The 19,248-nt window shown below is 43.5% G+C and overlaps 1 protein-coding gene across 3 annotated transcripts in view; it reads right to left on the bottom strand.

The window, feature by feature from the left end:
- Positions 1-19,248, bottom strand: part of GSAP (gamma-secretase activating protein) — a 145,963-nt gene that overhangs the window by 5,211 nt on the left and 121,504 nt on the right. For 2 of the 3 annotated variants that reach the window (XM_066238455.1, XM_066238453.1), the window contains exons 21-27: positions 18,831-18,889; positions 18,127-18,158; positions 15,317-15,384; positions 11,905-12,000; positions 8,492-8,562; positions 6,755-6,849; positions 519-638 (exon numbers count right to left, since the gene is read on the bottom strand). In XM_066238455.1, coding sequence (XP_066094552.1) covers positions 519-638; positions 6,755-6,849; positions 8,492-8,562; positions 11,905-12,000; positions 15,317-15,384; positions 18,127-18,158; positions 18,831-18,889 — 541 coding nt within the window. The other variant, XM_066238454.1, reaches the window with a different exon arrangement.

Raw genomic sequence — 19,248 nt, 5'->3', positions numbered from 1 at the left:
ACATAAGCACTGCATCTCTCATTATTTTCTTGCATCTCAAGTCTAACTTTGTAATGGCGGAGTTAATCAGCTGAAAGTAAGCCATTTCATGAAATTGCTGAGAAATGCCCTCAGAGTCTCCTATCCTCAGTGCCCTCATGAGAAATGCCCTCAGAGTCTCCTATCCTCAGTGCCCTCATGCATAGACAAGGAATCTAACAGCAGTCTGTGAGCTCAGAAGCCATTTGGGGTCTCCTGAAGGGTGAAACACTTTAAACTAGACCAAAAATGGTACAGGAAATGAACTGTACTGAAAGAAGGACCAGCAGCATAATTTATGGGGCTCAAAGCAAGAAAACAAAAAAAGAGCTCCTTATTCAAATAATAAGAACTTCAGGCTTTAATACAAAGTACTGAATAAGCGTGGGGCCCTTCTGTGCTGCTGGCCCCGTGTGACCACCAGGGAGCACCCCCTGGACGCCAGCCGGGTGCTCAGACTGGAACGAGCACTCTGGCAAACTCGAGCTCGGAGCCCTTACCTTTCATGAGCCTTGTGACAGCTGTTTCTGTGAGACGCAGCACCCCACTGTCAATGTAGTGCAGCAGGTTGTGCAGAGGGAGACAGTGGACTCCGAGGATTGTGTGCAGAGTGTGAAAGCCTAGGATGGGAGAGGTGGGAGGTGAGCAGGGTCAGCCAGCATCGCCAGCGGTCAGACAGGAGGGAATCGGCGATGCTAATGAAGCACTCAGCTCGTGCTTGGTGCCTAGAGTCAACTGAATGCTGCTTGAGGACAAGGCCCAGATTTCCTTCTTAATGTCACCGAGACTAAGCATCGTGCTGGGTATATATAATAATTTCCCAACAAGTCTGCCACTCTTTCACCTGTGTCTCTTCCTAGACCAAAAGAGAGAAAGAATACAAGACCAGCTCGATGAAAATTGGTTTTATAGTTTAACAAGTTGGCAATTCTACAGTAAGATGGCAAAAGAGAACAGTTAACCGAAGACCTTCAAACTCCACATGCCCAGGCTAGAAGCTGATGGATGGGGCCCTGGTCGGCAAACCGCGGCTCGCAAGCCTCATGCGGCTCTTTGGCCCCTTGAGTGTGGCTCTTCCACAAAATATTACGTGCGGGCGCTACCTCGATAAGGAATGTACCTACCTATATAGTTTAAGTCTAAAAAAAATTGGCTCTGAAAATAAATTTCAATCATTGTACTGTTGATATTTGGCTCTGTTGACTAATGAGTTTGCCAACCACTGGATAGGGGCCATTTTGCTAAAGAGGAGCAAATTGGAACCAGAGGAGACAGCTTCTCTGCCTAACCTCAGGCATGCTTTTGGGGTTTACTTGGACTAAATTATATAAAAGAATAATTAAAATGATATGGTCAGATAGAAAATCTATAAAAATTCAAGAGAAAGGCTCTCCAAAATCTGAGTATCTTGGGAAGTCTCCTCAAACACGTGGAAACCTCGAGCTCTAGGTGCATGATTAATAATCAATGATAAAAATAACACCATGGAAGAAGATATCAGACCAGGAGAGAATCAGAAAAGCCCTCTTGGGAAAGACGGCATGTGGAGGGAGCTGTGAAGGGTACATGCGACTCCTGGGTGGAAATGAGGCGACTCCTGGGTGGAAATGAGGTGACTCCTGGGTGGAAATGAGGAGACTCCTGGGTGGAAATGAGGCGGGAGGACATAAAGCGGGGACAGCGGAGGAGCCAGAGTGTGTGAGCAGACCGAGGCTGGAGTCCCATCACATCGCTTACTAGCTGCCAGCAGCTAAGCCTTTGTGAGCCTCTTTCTTCATTCTTCAAATGGGCCTTCCAGAACCCTTCTCCCAGGGCTGCTCTGAGAACCGGAGCTGGTCTGTGGAGAACCTTGCCCGTGGTGTAACAACACTGACTCGTAGCAGATGTGTCCTGAGGCCCTCAGCCTACACTGGCCTCCTGGATCCTTGCGCAACTCCATCAGGTGGCGACCAGTTTACAAATGGGGAGGCTGAGTTCACAGGAGCTAGGAAACTTCCCCAGGATCATATAAACAGTAAGTGGCCAAGCTGAAATTTGAACACAGGCTGTGGGACTTCAGCCTAGGCTTCTCCCATGACATTATCCTGCCCCAATAACTCATAGTTGTGTTAACAGAACGGTAAAAACAGGAGCCCGAAAGTATGGGGCATGTTCAGGAACCATCAAGTGACATGGCTGAGCTGACATCAGGTGTACAAGAGGACTGATAGGAGGGAGGGAGGGTGAAAGGTTAATGCAGCAAATCCCTTGCACACAGAGGGCCGGGCGCTGGTTGTGCAACAATGACCAAAATGGGCACAGCAGCTGCTCCCACCTTATGGTCTGAAGGGAGAGACAGAAAATCAAATACTCATAAAAAATCAATATGTATTTTTTAATGTGACCAGCTCTATGAAAGAGAAGTGCAGGATGCTCTGTGTGTGACAGGTTGAATGCTGAATGACAGGAAGGAATTTATTATTTTTAGACTTGAGGGAGGCACTGAAAAGTTTTTAAGCAGGATGGAAAGAGGATTGGAGCTTTACTTTTGGGACATTAAAATGGCAACAGGTGAAGAAGGATGCCCTCTAAATCAACACTTGGCCACAGGAGGCATGGAGACCTCCCGGAGGCCACTGCAGAGCCGGGGCCAGGGCGACGAGGGCACTGGCCGTGAGAAGGAGGGAAGGAAGGGAGTGGGGACATAACATGCACAGGCTTCAAAACTGACTGGAGTGAGGAAGAAATGACAAGGAATCATAGCCCAGTCTTGGGAGCTTACACGACAAAGAAATGAGACTCAGAGCAGGGATCTGAATTCAGACAAATAATGGAGTTTCTCTCTCTCTCTCTCTCTCCCCCCCCCCCCCTCTCTGCACATGAATCATGAGCAGTGAGTCCCAGGTCCTGGCAACATCAAGGGCCAGATAAAGTGCAGGCTCTACCCACAAGCAGATGTTAATGGGCTAACGATGGATGAGTCCACTAGCTTCCCTGAATCCCAAAACGAAATAGTGACTTTACTAGCTGATTAACAACATGAGATTTTTCAAATGGATTTGGACATTCTTCCAAACATTTAAAAAAGCTATGCAAATATTTCTAAATCTTATAGATTTTCTGGACTCCAAATTCCTTTCCAGCCCTGTGTCTCTGTCCTAAAGACCCCTGATGACCTTCCTTCTCCATCCCCAGGGCACAGTCCCAAAGTCAACAGTCCGTCCTTGGCTACCTCTCTGCATGTGAGCTCTAAGCAAGAGAAACTTGGCTAAAATAGACATCAGTTCCAAAAGGGAGCTCTTCCAGCCGCCCATGTCCTCATCCTCCCGGCAACGGCCTCTGCTAGCCAGCAGGAGGGGTTTTTCCTTTTGGGCTCAATCCCTCCCCCCCACCCACTGGTCCCTTTTAAACTGCCAATGTTCCAGCTCTAAACCATGACTTCCTTTTTGTGATCCTAATTCATCTTTTTTTCTTTAACCAATTCAGGTTACACATTTCTGACACTTGAAATTAGTTTTTGCTACTCCAGGAAGCCTGGACAGCATGTACTCTGACACATGAACATGAAAAATACCCTATATTTGCACACACGTGTGTGCACGCACCTGCTCCAGCATTGCTTCACCTCTACTTCCATGTCATATGAGGGAAACACACATTTAAGAGAAAAAAAGTATAAAACTGCTCTTCCCTACTTGACCCATGGACAGAAGCAGCTAAGTCTAATCAAAATAATTCTCAGATACCACCGGTCACACTCTCCTATGTTGTCTCGCCTTACCCACCCCGTGAAAGAATGCAGTGTTCTGCAGAAAGTGAATTTTATGATCTCCCTGGAATAATGTCCCCAATAAGTCAGTTTCATTTATTTACAAAAGAAGCTTGTACATCCATAGAGAACAAATATGAAAGTGTCAATTCATTCCTCTGCCAAGTCTTTTGTGTTAATCACAAATAATTAAGAATTTAAGCCAGAAAGCCATACATAGTTTCCATAAAATTCCTTCACTCTTTCTAGAGGGTACCTCACAATTCATATTCCATTAGGGTAACTTTTTTTTTTTTTTCTGAAGCTGGAAACGGGGAGGCAGTCAGACAGACTCCCGCATGCACCCGACCGGGATCCACCCAGCACGCCCACCAGGGGGCGATGCTCTGCCCATCTGGGCATCGCTCTGTCATGACCAGAGCCATTCTAGCGCCTGGGGCAGAGGCCGAGGAGCCATCCCCAGCGCCTGGGCCATCTTTTGCTCCAATGGAACCTTGGCTGCAGGAGGGGAAGAGAGAGACAGAGAGGAAGGGGGGGTGGAGAAGCAGATGGGCGCTTCTCCTGTGTGCCCTGGCCAGGAATCGAACCTGGGACTTCCGCACGCCAGGCCGACGCTCTACTGCTGAGCCAACCGCCCAGAGCCCCATTAGGGTAACTTTAACCCACCCATTCTCCTCATTAATGGACACTTTCAGATTTCTACAAAGTCAAAAGAAACCCGTCTTTACCTCTACCCCAAACAGACCTTATAAGACAAGGTGCGTAGACAGAGAAAGCATGGAGGATGCCAAACTGTCTCAGATATCTCACAGATGCAGAGAACTTCAGACATGCTATAGGGGTTTTTGCGCCCAAACAGCCAAAGTTTGAGTATCAACTAATTCAACTGGAATATAAAATTCAAAAGGCAGCACAGGATCATAGATAAAAGCACATTGGATTTAAATAAGCAACTGGCTTGTTGCTTAATAGCTGTGTAGCTTCAGGCAAGATACTCTTAAACTTTCTGCACCTCAATTTCACCATCTTTAAGTGGGAATAATATTAAGTGAAACCATATGAAAGTGCCATTGTGTTGGTCAAAAATTTATGCGGTTCAATTTAGGCTCCTACCAGTCAGGGTTGCTTTTTTAAACATGTGCTAATGTATGTAAAGTACTTAGAACAACACCTGGCACAAAATAGGCACTATAATGTTGGCTTAAGACAAACAAATAAAGAAATGAATTAATGATGAATGAATGAATAGTTGTATATAAATGAATAAAGTAAACTGGCTGATATATTATCAATAAGACAACAAACAAGTGTTGGCGAGGATATAGAGAAAAGGGAATTCTAGTGCACTCTTGGTGGGATTATAAATTTGTGAAGCCACTATGGAAAACAATATAAAAGTTCTTCAAAAAATTAAAACTAGAGCCCTGGCCGGTTAGCTCAGTTGGTTAGAGCATCATCTGGAAGCACAGAGGTTGCCAGTTCCATCTCCAGTCAAGGCACATCCAGGAGCAGATCAATGTTCCCCCCGCCCCCCCCCCTCTCTCTTCCTTTCTTGCTAAAAATCAATAAAGAAAAATTTTAAAAATTAAAAACAGATCTATCATATGACCCAGCAATTCCACTTCTGGGTATTTATTCAGAGAAATCCAAAACACTAATTTGAAAAGACATATGTGCTTCTGTGTTCACTGCAGCATCACTTACAAGAGCCCAGATATGGAAGTGACCAAAATGTCCACCAACAGACAAATGGATAAGAGATGTTCCATATATACAACAGACTATTACTCAGCCATTAAAGAGAATGAATTTCTGCCGTTTATGACGGCATGGATAGACCTGGAGGGTAGTATGCTAAGTGAAATAAGTCAGGCAAAGACAGACCATACGATTTCCCTTATATGTGGAATCTTTAAAACAAAATAAACAAACAAAACGAAAACAAATTCATAGATACAGAGAATGAACTGATGGTTGCCACATGAAAAAGGGGTTGGGGAAACAGGTGAAAAAGCTTAAGGGATTAAAAAGTTCAAACTGCCAGTTACAAAAAAAAGTTAGCCACAGGAATGTAAAGTAGAGCATAGGTAATATATCAATAATATAACATGTATGGTGTCAAATGGGTACTAGAATTATTGGGGAGATCACTTTGTGAGGTATACAAACATCTCATCACTATACCATATACCTTAAACTAATATAATACTATATGTCAACTATAATTAAATGGACAGAATTTAATTATAAAAGAAAATTCTTAAAGAATTATCTAAACATATATTAAAAACTGGATAATATATATTATGTAGTGATAACTACCATAAAGCTTACATTAAGACTTATATGTAATGAACACGAGGAAGGTAGTTTATAGCAATTGAAGCTTATTATTTCTTATAATAATAACTGATTTATATGCACATCTTCCCAACTAAAGCTTTGTTAATTTTTGTGATGGCTCTAATTTCTAGTACAGTACCTGGCATGTAATAATTGTTCAACAAACATTGGTTGATTGAATGAACAAGTGACCAATGAAAGGAATGACTGCATACACATGTGCCAAGGATGCTCTGAGGCTTGATTTGATCCTATTTCAAATGTTAAGGGAAATCTTTAGTTCCTGAGCAAGTAAGAATCAGTTCAGTTTTGACATGCAGCCAGACCCACTACCTTCTGTCGGTTAACGTTCTTCATCAGATAAACCGGGCTTACAGACGATCAGAGTAAGAGCTCCTCTGGTTCAGAGTATCCTAGAAAGTTACATGGGGCCCAGCCTAGGCTCCCTGAAGTTAGTGACAAACTACAGGATAGTTTCACAATTGGGGTTTCTGGTCAGCAGAGCCCAACCTCAGGGTCACCTCTCACAGTGACACCAGACAGAGCAGGTCTCCCCTTAAACTCATAAGGTGTCAAAGTCTAGGGACCATGTGAAGAAGAAAGATCAAATGCATTACAACAAAAGATAAAAGAGCCAAGACTTACCAGGAGGCAGAGGTAAAAACAAATTGTTAGTAGCTTCCAGAATCCGGGTCATGATGTGGAAGACAGAGAATTCAGCAGCATTAGCCTGCCTGTCGCTGGAAAAAGCACCAAAGCTGCGTGTGAGCCAAAGAGCTCATCTCTGAAACGCCACTTGTCTAAGCAGTGGCTCTGAAAACCACAGGCTACTCATGGAAGGTTATGCCGTGTAGAAAGCTTCAAAAATAAGATGTGACCATCAGCCTAATACCTAGAATCGAACCAGACAGGTGGTACATAAACGATAAATTATAGCTGACTGGTTGGTGGTGCAGCACAGAGCGTAGGGGTTCAAAACCCCAAGGTCACCAGCTGGAGTACAGGGTCACAGGCTTGAGCGTGGGATTATTGACATGATCCTGTGGTTGCTGGCTTGAGTCCAAGGTCACTGGCTTGAAATCCAAGATTGCTGGCCTGAGCCCAAGGTCACTGGCTTGAGCAAGGGGTCACTGACTCAGCTGGAGCCCCTCAGTCAAGGTATGTATAAGAAGAAATCAATGAACAACTACAAGCTGATGCTTCTCACTCTCCCTTCCTGTCTCCATGTCTTCCTTCCCCCCTCTCTCTCTTGCTAAAAACATAAATAAGTAAATTATATTAGCTTCAATTCCCCTTCTTGACTGTACTGAGCTCATGTCCCTCCACCCTCCATCAACCATATGCTAAGGAAGAGGATGAGTGAAGGAACAGGGGAGAATTAGTGGTGAATTCAAATAAGTTAAAAAACCGGTCCTCTGCCCTAATGACCATTTTAGGGCATTGTACTGAAAGGTTGTTTATTATTTCATGCATTTAGAACAATAAAAGAGGTACACAAAACTAGGTTATGTTTTAAGAAAGAGTTTTAAAATATTAATGAAAAAGTATTAAGTAGTACCTGACAAAAGACAATACAAGTTGTCACCCTCTGGTTGTTTGGCACTTTTTCTCTTTACATTATATGTTTGTTTACTGAATAACAAATGTGAGGGAATTAAAATGTACTATTTCATCAAAGGTATAATGAGTTGTATGAAATGAATAAATAAATATTACAAGCATAATTCCATCAAATTATTTTCACCTATGGACAGAATGAACATTACTATGGGTGCTTAGTATACACCGTTGCGCAGATGAACATTAAAAAAGAGTAAAGAGCCTGACCTGTGGTGGCACAGTGGATAAAGCATTGACCTGGAAATGCTGAGGTCGCCGGTTCGAAACCCTGGGCTTGCCTGGTCAAGGGCACATATGAGAGTTGATGCTTCCAGCTCCTCCCTCCTTCTCTCTCTCTGTCTCTCCTCTCCTCTCCTCTTCTCTCTCTCTCTGTCTCTCCCTCTCCTCTCTAAAATGAATTTAAATAAAAAATTAAAAAAAAAAAAAAAAAAGAATAAAGAATGTAATTTTGTGATTTCCACATTGGGCGGCTGCCCAGGTGTCCACCTTAGAGAGAACCCTGATTACAAGTGCCATTTAACAACTGGTTTGCCAAACTCAACAAAAAATTAGGTATCAGTTCTGCTGAACCGGTGCGAACCGGCTGAATCCCGCCACTGGGAGTAACTTGAAAGGCCGAGTACAGAACTACGATAGATGGTCAGGATTGGTTAGCAATGCTTTCAACTGGTAAGTTTCTGAAAGGCTTTGCTAAAACAAGCAGCACTCAGAGTTGTTTTGGCTCGTGACACCATGAAAAAAGAGCGAGAAATACTTGCGTACAAGTGGAGAACCCAGGGATGAAGATTATGTTTCCTCCAACTGGTTTCCAATATTTGGCAAATGAGATGCAGCTGGAAGGGAAAGGCAGTCTGTTTACTTCGGCTCATCCCCCTCCTCTCAGGGCCGACAGCTGTCTCTCCATGCTCTGGCAGGCAGGCTCAGGGCAGCTGGCATTCATCTGTGCCCGGACACAAAACCAGCCTTTCTGAGGTCAGTTCTGAGGCATGGAATTCAAAATGGAAAGACTGAAACTGCACCCCAGAGTCTGACAGAGCACCCTCTGTCCGCACAGACAGTGCCCGGCTGAGCTCCCGGCCCGGCTCCCAGGCCCTCAATTACAGGCTCTCGTCCACCAGTGCAGGCTAAGTGCAATGGGGCCTGTGCGAGGCGTGTTAGTGTCAAGGACCAACAGCTGACCACGAGAAGAAAGGTGACAATGACTTGCATGAAAGCCCCGAGCATGGACTGTGGAGTAAGACTGTTTTCAAGTGCCCAGGTTCAACATTTTACTAGTTTGTCAATAACAGAACAGTGTCTGCCAAACAGTTATCAGCCATTAATCCATGCACTGCACACAGGGGTCCCCAAACTTTTTACACAGGGGGCCAGTTCACTGTCCCTCAGACCATTGGAGGGCTGCCACATACAGTGCTCCTCTCACTGACCACCAATGAAAGAGGTGCCCCTTCCAGAAGTGCAGCAGGGGGCCAGATAAATGGCCTCAGGGGGCCGCATGTGGCCCGCTGGCCGTAGTTTGGGGATGCCTGGTAGGGTCTCCCCACAGGCACAGACAAATGCTAGTTATTCTCAATGATGTAATCTCACTTTCATTTTGGCTTAAATCAAGTAAGATAACATGTGAGTAACAGAATCAGGTTTTGCAGCAAATTCTGAGAATTTGTTTCGGAAAGCTGCCCAGTGGCCCTCCTGAGAGGCCGCTGGGAGGCGTGGCTGCTCGCTGCTGGGCAGGCGCCGGTGTATCTGGCTTCAGTCAGTAATCGCTGAGGTGGAAAGTCAAAGGCGCTGAGTTTTCTGAGACCACACCTGTACCACCACATCTGGTCCTGCTGGCTCTAGGAATAGTTAACACAAACTCGTGTTAAACTTCTATGTGCGGTGCTAATAACGCCAAGGTCGAGGGTTCGATTCCCATATGGGCCAACTGTGTCTTCCTTTTCTTTGCCTGTGGTGGCGCAGTGGACAAAGTGGACAAAGTGTCAACTTGGAATGCTGAGCTTGCCAGTTTGAAAGCCTGGGCTTGCCTGGTCAAGGCACATACAGAGAACAACTACTATGATTTGATGCTTCCTGCTTCTCCCTTCTCTTTCTCTCTCTTTCCTCTCTCTAAAAATCAAAAAATAAAAAGAAACTTTTATGTGATTAACTCTGGGGAAGAATAAGGCTTGAACAACAACTCTTAACACTTTGAAAGATGAAATTTAAAGACAATAGAAATAAAGCTGAGCCTGACCTGTGGTGGCTCAGTGGATAAAGTGTCGACCTGGGAACGCTGAGGTCGCCGGTTCAAAACCCTGGACTTGCCTGGCCAAGGCACATATGAGAGTTGATGCTTCCTGCTCCTCTCCCTTCTCTCTCTCTCTCTCTCTCTCTCTCTCTCTCTCTCTATAAAAAAAAAACAACTGAATAAAGTTAAAAATAAAATATTAAAAAAAAAAGAATTCAGTAAAAAAAAAAAAAGAAAGCTGATAGAGTTGTGTTAAATAGTTCTATGTTATTAAAGGACAAAGTAAGCAAGTTAATATCAACATAGGGAAGATCAGTAACACATTCATAAAAGTCAGCTCCTCAGTATAGATCTACTGCAAGGGAGAATTATTTAAGAGTTTCAATGCTCTGATGATAAATATCAGTTTACGAGAGTATCAACCTCACCTAATACAGTGGTACTTTGAGATACAAAAAGACCAACATACAAATTTTTTAAGATACAAGCTGTGACTTGGTCCATATTTTTGTTCGAGATCCAAGCGAAATTCCGAGATACGAGTCGTGATTTGGGAAGCTGCCACTAGTTGGTGCATTGGCGCACGGGTCCAGTATCGGCAGTTTGATATACGAGTTGACTGACTTATGAGCTTGGTTACAGAACTAATTAAATTCGTATCTCAAGGTACCACTGTATATTAAAAACTATTAAATTCAAAGATATTATTTAGAAAACAGACACCAGTCTAACCAGAAAGTGGCACAGTGGATAGAGTGTTGAACTGGGATGCAGAGGACCCAGGTTCAAAACCCTGAGGTCACCGGCTTGAGCATGGGCTCACCAGCTTGAGCATGGGGTCACTGGCTTAAGCATGGGATTATAGACATGACCCCATGGTCACTTGCTTAAGCCCAAAGGTCACTGGCTTGAGCAAAGAGTCACTTGCTCTGCTATAGCTGCCCCTCCCTCCAGTCAAGGTATATATAAGAAAGCAATCAATGAACAATGGAGGTGCCACAACAAAGAATTCATGCTTCCTGTCTCTCTTTCCTGCCTGGCTGTCATTATCTCTCTCTCTCTTTCTCTTTCTGTCCCTGTCACAAAACAAATAAAAAACCAGATACTAATGACTACAAGAAAGGCAGAAACTTTCAAATTAAACATAAAATTAAATGAAGGCCCACTCTAATAAATTTAACTAATCTTCCAGAGTTCAATGCAAACTATATATTCACACACTGGCTCATTTGCATATTGGTCTTAACCAAACTTGAAGAAATGGAGTGTTCTTTGTTTTTTCTTTGCATTTAAATACTTTAAAATTTTTTCCAGCATGCTGTTTCTAGATTCTAAGTAGGATCAAACTTCAACTCTATAAGCTTTTTAAAGGACCAATACATCCTCAAAATTCAATCTAACAACATCACCTCTATAGACACATGAACTGATATTATTAATTTGGATCACACGATTTCAGTAAGTGGCTTCCTGGTACATGAGTTGGTAGATGAGCTGCCAATCACACCAGCAGATTCAAATGTGATAGTATTTATATAACTAACTAGAATCTGGCCTAATCAGGCTGTTAGAGCTAATTAAGAATTGAAGCTCAAGTTCTCTCGTGTCTGCATAAACCTCCATGTACAGAAATCATGAGGACTATTCGTAAGAACCTGGAGAACGCCAAGATGAGACGCGAATGTTTGACAACCATGCTACATTCACTAGTGTTCTGTGTTTCATGAGCACATAGTCACTATTTGAAAGGAGTACAATAAACCACTTTCAAAACCAAATTCTCTTTGTTTTGAGGTTATTTCTTTTCCCTTTCCTCAGTTTATAGCAACAAATATACTGGTTTGAGAGTGGGAGACCTCCAAAACCCTAATTTGAAAAACACACTGAATTACATATTGGGAACTACTATATATACAAGGGGGGGTAAAAAAACAAAAAGCAAACCAACCAGTTTTGAATTGTAGTCCAGAACCATCTGTTCAATTTTCTTCTTTTCTACACCCTGTAGGTGTCTCAGAAGATGGTCCTTCAGTTCAGCCACCATCTGAAAATAGGATATGTTAGATAAATCACACTCTACCCATTTACACCTGCAACTGGTGTGAATTAGACCCATTTATTAACATTCATTAAAAATATGACAATAATGGGTCTGCAGACCCCACCAGCAGAAACGCAGGACCCTCACTCTTCCTCTGAGGAGCACTAGTTGGGGTGACAGTGTTTTCCTTCAAAGGAATAGTTCTGATTCCCCCAAAGCCTGGGCAGCAGCTGAAACTTGAGCTCCAAGGCCCTGATGAGAATTCTCCAAAGAATTCTCAGAGAAAAATTGTTTGCCATATCCCCAATTATTTTGTCAGGCTAAATTCCTAGAAATAAAATGTGTTCGGTCACACCCTGAAGGTCGTAGAGACATTGCCAGAATGCCTTCCATTGTGGTTACGCTGATTCTCCACCGTGTTGGGTGAGGCTCCTCGATTCCCTGCACCCTGAACTCTGCTAGTATGATTTTTAAATTGCTGACAATTTGATAGTCAATAAAAAAGAAACAAACAAAAACACTTGTTCTATTTGTCATTTAATTTTAACAATGGTAAACGTTACTTTTCTTCCCCTCCCCTGACTTGAGAGTTTGGGCGTAAACTTCAGAAAATTCACTGGTCACAGGCTTTCTTCATTTCCTTTCTGGTGTGTTGTTCTCTTATTGATCTATAAACTTTACTTATACCCCTAATGTTAATAAATTATCACATATACCACATTTTGCCCAAAATGTATTGTTTGCCTTTTGTTTTCTGTTTGTTTTAAGTTTTCAATCTATCTTGTCCTATATGTCTATATTCAATAATAGAATAAAAGGCCTTCCTTATTTCAGTATTATTTAACTACCCACTTATTTTATTCCAACTCTTTCATATAGTTAAATACTTTATATTAAACTCCTTTCCCTGATATTTCTGTTGGTTTATGGTATAAAGAGGTAATATTTGGGATAGGAGGAATTTAACTTAATTTTCTTTTACAAATAAACAACCATTGACTGGTTGATTTATTAAAAGCAATTTCTTTCCACATTGACTTTTAAATTCTTCACGTCTCATACACTAGAGATTCTAATTTAAACTAGAGAGCATACTATTTTTTGTACAAGTACTGTACTGTCGCTGTCGATGTAGCTCAACAACACACTTAGTTGCCTGGTAACAATGTCCCATGCCTCTTGACTTTGCTAAGTGAGGCACTTAAGTCAACTGCCAGAAAATTTCTATTGGGTTTTGGCTTGTGATGTTATTAAACCTAGATGCTAAGGACTTGTGAATGGGATATTGTTTTCCATTATTATTTCTAACTGATTAATTCCAATTAAAAAAATAGATAAAGAATCACCAGCTTACTAACTTGCTACTATTTTCCATTTCCCAGTTGATCATTTTGTTTTTGTAGCATTAGACCAGGGGTCAGGAACATTTTTGGCTGAGAGAGCCATGAACGCCACATATTTTAAAATGTAATTCCGGTATGCATTATCCAATAAAAATTTGGTGTTGTCCTGGAGGACAGCTGTGATTGACTCCAACCACCCACAACCATGAACATGAGCGGTAGGAAATGAATGGATTGTAATACATGAGAATGTTTTATATTTTTAACATTATTATTTTTTTTATTGAAGATTTATCTGCGAGCCAGATGCAGCCATCAAAAGAGCTACATCTGGCTCGCGAGCCATAGGTTCCCGACCCCCCCTGCATTAGACAGTCTTCTTTTACTTTTGTTTCTTATTGCATTAGCTAGAATTTCCAGAACCAGCTGGCTCAGTTGGTAGAGCACTGACCCGGCATGTGGAAGTCCCAGGTTTGATTCCCCATCAGGGCACACAGGAGAAGTGCCCATCTGTTTCTCCTCCGCTCCTCCTCTCACTTTTCTCTCAATCTCTCTTTTCCTCTCCTGCAGCCATGGCTCTACTCGTTTGAGTGCAGCCCAGACACTGAGGATGGTTCCATGCAGCCTCATCCTCAGGTGCTAAAAATAGCTCAGTGGCAAGCATGGCCTCAGATGGGCAGAGCATCAGCCTCAGATGAGGGTCACCAGGTGGATCCCAGTCTGGGTGTATGCGGGAGTCTGTTTCTCTATCTCCCCTCTTCTTAAATAAAAATTTAAAAAATAAAAATTTCATTGAAAATCACAAGGATCCTTAACTTCTTTCTGATTTTAATAGGAATGCTTCCAATATTCCATTAAGAAGGAGGTTGGCTATTTGTATTAGATTATTCTTTGTCTTATGGAGTTAGCATATTTCCAAAAGTAAAATTTTACTTTTATCAACTTGAAGCACCTATAGAGATTATAATTTTTTCTCTTTGACATCAATGTGATGAATTACATTAATATTTATATATTTCCTAATATTAAGCTTTCCTAGAAAGAACTCCACTAGTCACAATGTATTTTTAAAAAAACCACTGAAATGTATTTTAATTAGGCTTGTGGTATCTATATTCATAAGTGAAAGTGATCATCATCAAATTTTGGTTTCAAGGTTATGCTGGCTTTTTAAAGTGATTAGGAAGCTTCCCATCTTTTTTCAAAAACAATTCACACACCATGAGAATGACCTGGCCTTTAAAAGTTTAAAAGAACAGATTCATTAGATAACTTGGGGCCTTTTTTGGAGATAATCTTTGACATTTTTTTCAAATTATTTTAGTTATTGTGCTTTCAGGTCTTCTGTTCCTTCTTGGCTCAAGTTTGGTCATTCTCTTTGCCAAGGATCCTTTGTTTAACTAGAACTCTTAAGTGTATGAGTATGTATTTATACATACTTTTCTCATATTTTTAACTTGCCATATATAGTAGGAGATACATATCCCATTCCTAAGCCTACACAATATTAAAAATGTTTTATTGAACTTTCCTGATGTCTACATCAGTCTTTTATAGATTCTGGAGTTATTTACCAATTCTGCTCTTTATATTTCTTTGGTCTTCCTAGTAGTGGGACTTCTTGAGAAGGAATTCTTTATTCTGTTTTATTTTAAACCCAAAATACAAATGCCACAGAGACGTTGCTTTTTCCTCATTTTAATCACTCTCGGGGTCCACTTCCTCATGATGTTTTGTAATTGTGTATTTATCCAGGCAACTGGCTAATGAGTCTCTCCCACTAAACTATAATTCCAAGAGGGCAGCAATCATATATGTGTTCCTTAAAACTGGACACATAGGACCCATAGTGGCTGGACACAACTATGTGTTAAAAGAATGAAAAACAAGATTAGAGTGAGAAATACAATCTAGCCTTTCCTCTTCTCCTTGAGCCCGTTGCCTGCCACTGCCTGAACTGCCCACAGCCCACATACCAGCCCCACGAGCAGCCTCTGCTGGTTGTCTTCCTCCTGGAAGAGGGGTGTCGATCTTGGCTCTGAAACTAAACAGAGCAATTGTTAAGCAGCATGGTCTATGGGGAATGGGCTAGAAGAAAGAGGAATCAGCCTCAGTTTCCCCTCTCTTAGTCACTGGGAAAACATAATAGCTCCCTGAGTGAATAAAAATGTTTACTAGGTAAGTGTGACCTAGTCCTGCAAGCTGGACTGATCACTCGGGTGGCTTGCAGAGAGCTGGGGCAACAGAGACAGGCAAAGCTGGGAGGGAGGGAAAGGAAGAAGGGAGGGAAGGAAAGAAAGGACAGAAGGAAAAAAGGGATGAAAGGAAAGAGGGAGGGAGGAAGTGAGGAGGAAGGAAAATATTACATCCCAGCGCCAACAGGCACTAGCTTTGATTTTGACACAAAGCTCACCACTGCCCTGGCCGGTTGGCTCAGCGGTAGAGCGTCGGCCTAGCGTGCGGAGGACCCGGGTTCGATTCCTGGCCAGGGCACACAGGAGAAGCGCCCATTTGCTTCTCCACCCCTCCGCCGCGCTTTCCTCTCTGTCTCTCTCGTCCCCTCCCGCAGCCAAGGCTCCATTGGAGCAAAGATGGCCCGGGCGCTGGGGATGGCTCTGTGGCCTCTGCCCCAGGCGCTAGAGTGGCTCTGGTCGCAACATGGCGACGCCCAGGATGGGCAGAGCATCGCCCCTGGTGGGCGTGCCGGGTGGATCCCGGTCGGGCGCATGCGGGAGTCTGTCTGACTGTCTCTCCCTGTTTCCAGCTTCAGAAAAATGGAAAAAAAAAAAAAAAAAAAAAAAAAAAGCTCACCACTAAGAACCCCGAGACACAATAACTGGGGACCTCTCTTAACTCTAAGGGGGACATAACCCCAGGAATGGAGACTTAGTGACACTGACTCCCCTCCTATCTGTCTTTGGGGATTACTCAGCTAAGGGGACCAGTCAATTACTGTGGCAATAATACTAATTAGCATAAATTATCAGACCGAAAGGTTAACTAGATCAAGATGGAAAAGTGATGTATAAGGTCAAATCAAGTGGCACGTTCTCCACCGTACTTGCACTTCACCAGCAAGACTAGAGGGGCACAAACAGTCTCATTGAAAAATCCGTCCTAACACTCCCCTAACAGCACCTGGCACCCTGCTTTTCTGCCCGGAGCACCTGAGGCGTAGCACCAGTCACGGGACCGACTACGCTGGTCCTGGGCAGACGACTCCTTGTCGGAGGGCATGGACGCCTCTGGATGCCTCAGGAGAAATTCTACTGGATCCTACACGCCCTTCATGATTACGATGGGACGATTCAGGTCCTGAGCCCAGCAGCCCAGAATTTCACATGGAGTGCTCTGTGGCTGGCAGTGAGGTCATTCTTCCTAGGAAACTAGCACAAGCAAAGCACGTGAGAGGAAGCGGCAAGTGCCCAGAAATGTGTCGAGAAAATGACTAGCAACAGGCTGCAAGCAGGCCTGACGAGCAGGAGCAGGAGAGGCTTTCACGGGGGACAGAGGTGGCACAGCAGCAACAGGGCCCGCCCCCCAATCACACACACTCACACCCGGGTGCACTGGGCAGAACTCCTGTCCTCTGTTGCCTGGTGCTGGCGACCAGCCCCCTGGCGTCAGACAGGGATGACCTGGTAACAGGGGCAGAGGCCGGTTCCCTAGGGCTGCTTGCTCAGGGAGCCCAGGCTCCATCCGCCTGGGCTGGCTGACAAGGTCACCATCCCGGGTTATGTGTGGGTTGTGTGCACAGCTGCGGATGTGCAGCAACACACTGTACAGAATAATTTCCGTTAGGGTCACCCAACATACACCTAAACATCCAGGCTCATAAAACAGAAGTGAGATATAAAAATAACAGCTATTTAAATACACTCTGACCCTTATGAGCCACTGACAAAACCATAAAAAGGGCTTATACTTGAATACACTTGGCGTTCTCCTCCCCTGGCTTTACCCAGCTAAGACCCCCTTGTTTGTCAAGACTTCCCCAACCATCCCTACTCCTGACCTAGCCCTCCCCGCTGCCTCGAGGCTCTATGACACCTGTCACCTGGCTTAGACATTAAGCCTTAGCATTTCTCCTCATACTCTGATGACAACCAGCCACCCCAGGTACCCACATGTGCTGAGCACTGCCCTCGGTGCTATAAACATTACCGATTTACCCTCCTTTCTCCTCATCCTTGCCCTGAGGGGACCTACAAAATGGTTAAATGGCTTGCCTAAAAGGACACGGTGAGCATGCCGCCAAGCCGGAATGCAAGTCCAGCTCTGTCTGGCCCCACGCCCACCTGTGCTCTCCCTCCAGATCACAGGGCTTACCTAGAGCCCCCGCCCCCAGCACCACAATGACCCAGCCTAGTGAGTGCCCGAGTGCCAACCACAATGAGAGGAGCACACAAGTCAAAGGCCCTTGCACGATCACACAGCTGGACAGAAAGCAGCCCTGTGCCAAGGGAATTTCCAAAGTGCACCCTGTGGGCACAGCCAAAGGGCATGCGAATTAGATCACCTCTATGAGGAAAAATAATGAAAACCAGAAGGCCATCTTCTGGGGACTCCTCTAGCAAAAGCACACTGAGCAGCTGTCCCTGCAGGTCCTGGTGCCAAGACAGGCAGGGCGGGGCTGGGCAGCCCTCTCACAGGAGGATATTAAAGGGGCTGCCTTCATTACACTGTTGGAAGAAATTTTCCTGCCGACCCACAGTGGAGGGGGTACAGTGTTAAAAACCAAACATCCTCTGAAATCCAGACGGCTTTATTACAGGTCTTTTCTTACCCAAATTCCTTGCTTCTAGGTTAGAAAACACCCTACAAAGAAAATAGCCAATGTTAATTCAAACAGGAAGTATTATTTTTTTAAAAAAAAATGAAAGCCACAATACCATACAAAGATATCCTCCTTTAAAAATTCAGAAAACCACTGCAAAACTGTTTTCAAGCTGGTAAAAACCTCAAAAACTTTAATCAACTTGGCAAAAGCCATATTAGGCAATTTCAAAACTCAAAGTTCTTTAGTGCAAACAATGACAATAATTTAGAACAATTGCAGCTCTCACTTAATGGAAATAATGGGAACAGAAAATAGAACAGAGGTTGGAATGGGGCCTATACTTGTAGCACTCTGAGATGACTCACTATCTAGAAAGTCTGCTTTCAAAATAAGAGCAGGCTCACCAGCCCACTAACACCTAATACTTTTTAAAATCAGCCTACCTCCGTACCCCCTACAGTGCTCAAGTAATAAGAGCTTCCTTTACCACTTCCTGATATATCATCTATCCATAGCGTATGAGCCTGTAGGGCTTAATTTCCCTACTAGCAACTCCAGCATCAAGCTCCTGAAGAGGGCCCAGGGGCTGCCTTCAGAAAGCTGACAGCACCACACACAAAGGAAATAAGCTACTTCCATGGACAGTAGCCAACGAAAGAATAGCAAATGATAACCATCTTACAAATACAATAATCCCCAAGTTTACTTACTTTGCTGCATTATCAAGAATATTCCTCACATACACCATGGGCCTTCTTTGTCCCGTTTTCTAGGAGTGAGAACATGTCAGAGGTGCGAATGGTGAAGGTCTTGTGGGATGACATTTTTCACATCAAGGACATAATTAAGACAATTAAGAGTTTCAGAAAAAGATAGATACTTTCCAGGCAAACAGGAAGAACACCCAGGTAAAATACCCAGATTATTAAAAAATTGTTTTCTGAAACTACTATAGATTTATAGGAAGTTGCAAGTCAACCATATATTACACACAGCAACACTACAACTATATACAACTACACTACAGAGACATCTCAGGGACTCTTCACCTGAGATCTTCCCAATACATATTTACATCTTATAAAAATGACTATACATGGTCTACTATCCAAATCAGGAAACTGACGC

The sequence above is a fragment of the Saccopteryx bilineata genome, chromosome 7 (genome assembly GCF_036850765.1).
Source record: "Saccopteryx bilineata isolate mSacBil1 chromosome 7, mSacBil1_pri_phased_curated, whole genome shotgun sequence".
Lineage (NCBI taxonomy): Eukaryota > Metazoa > Chordata > Mammalia > Chiroptera > Emballonuridae > Saccopteryx > Saccopteryx bilineata.
Note: the sequence above shows the minus strand (reverse complement) of the source record. Positions and strands in the feature narration are given on the sequence as shown.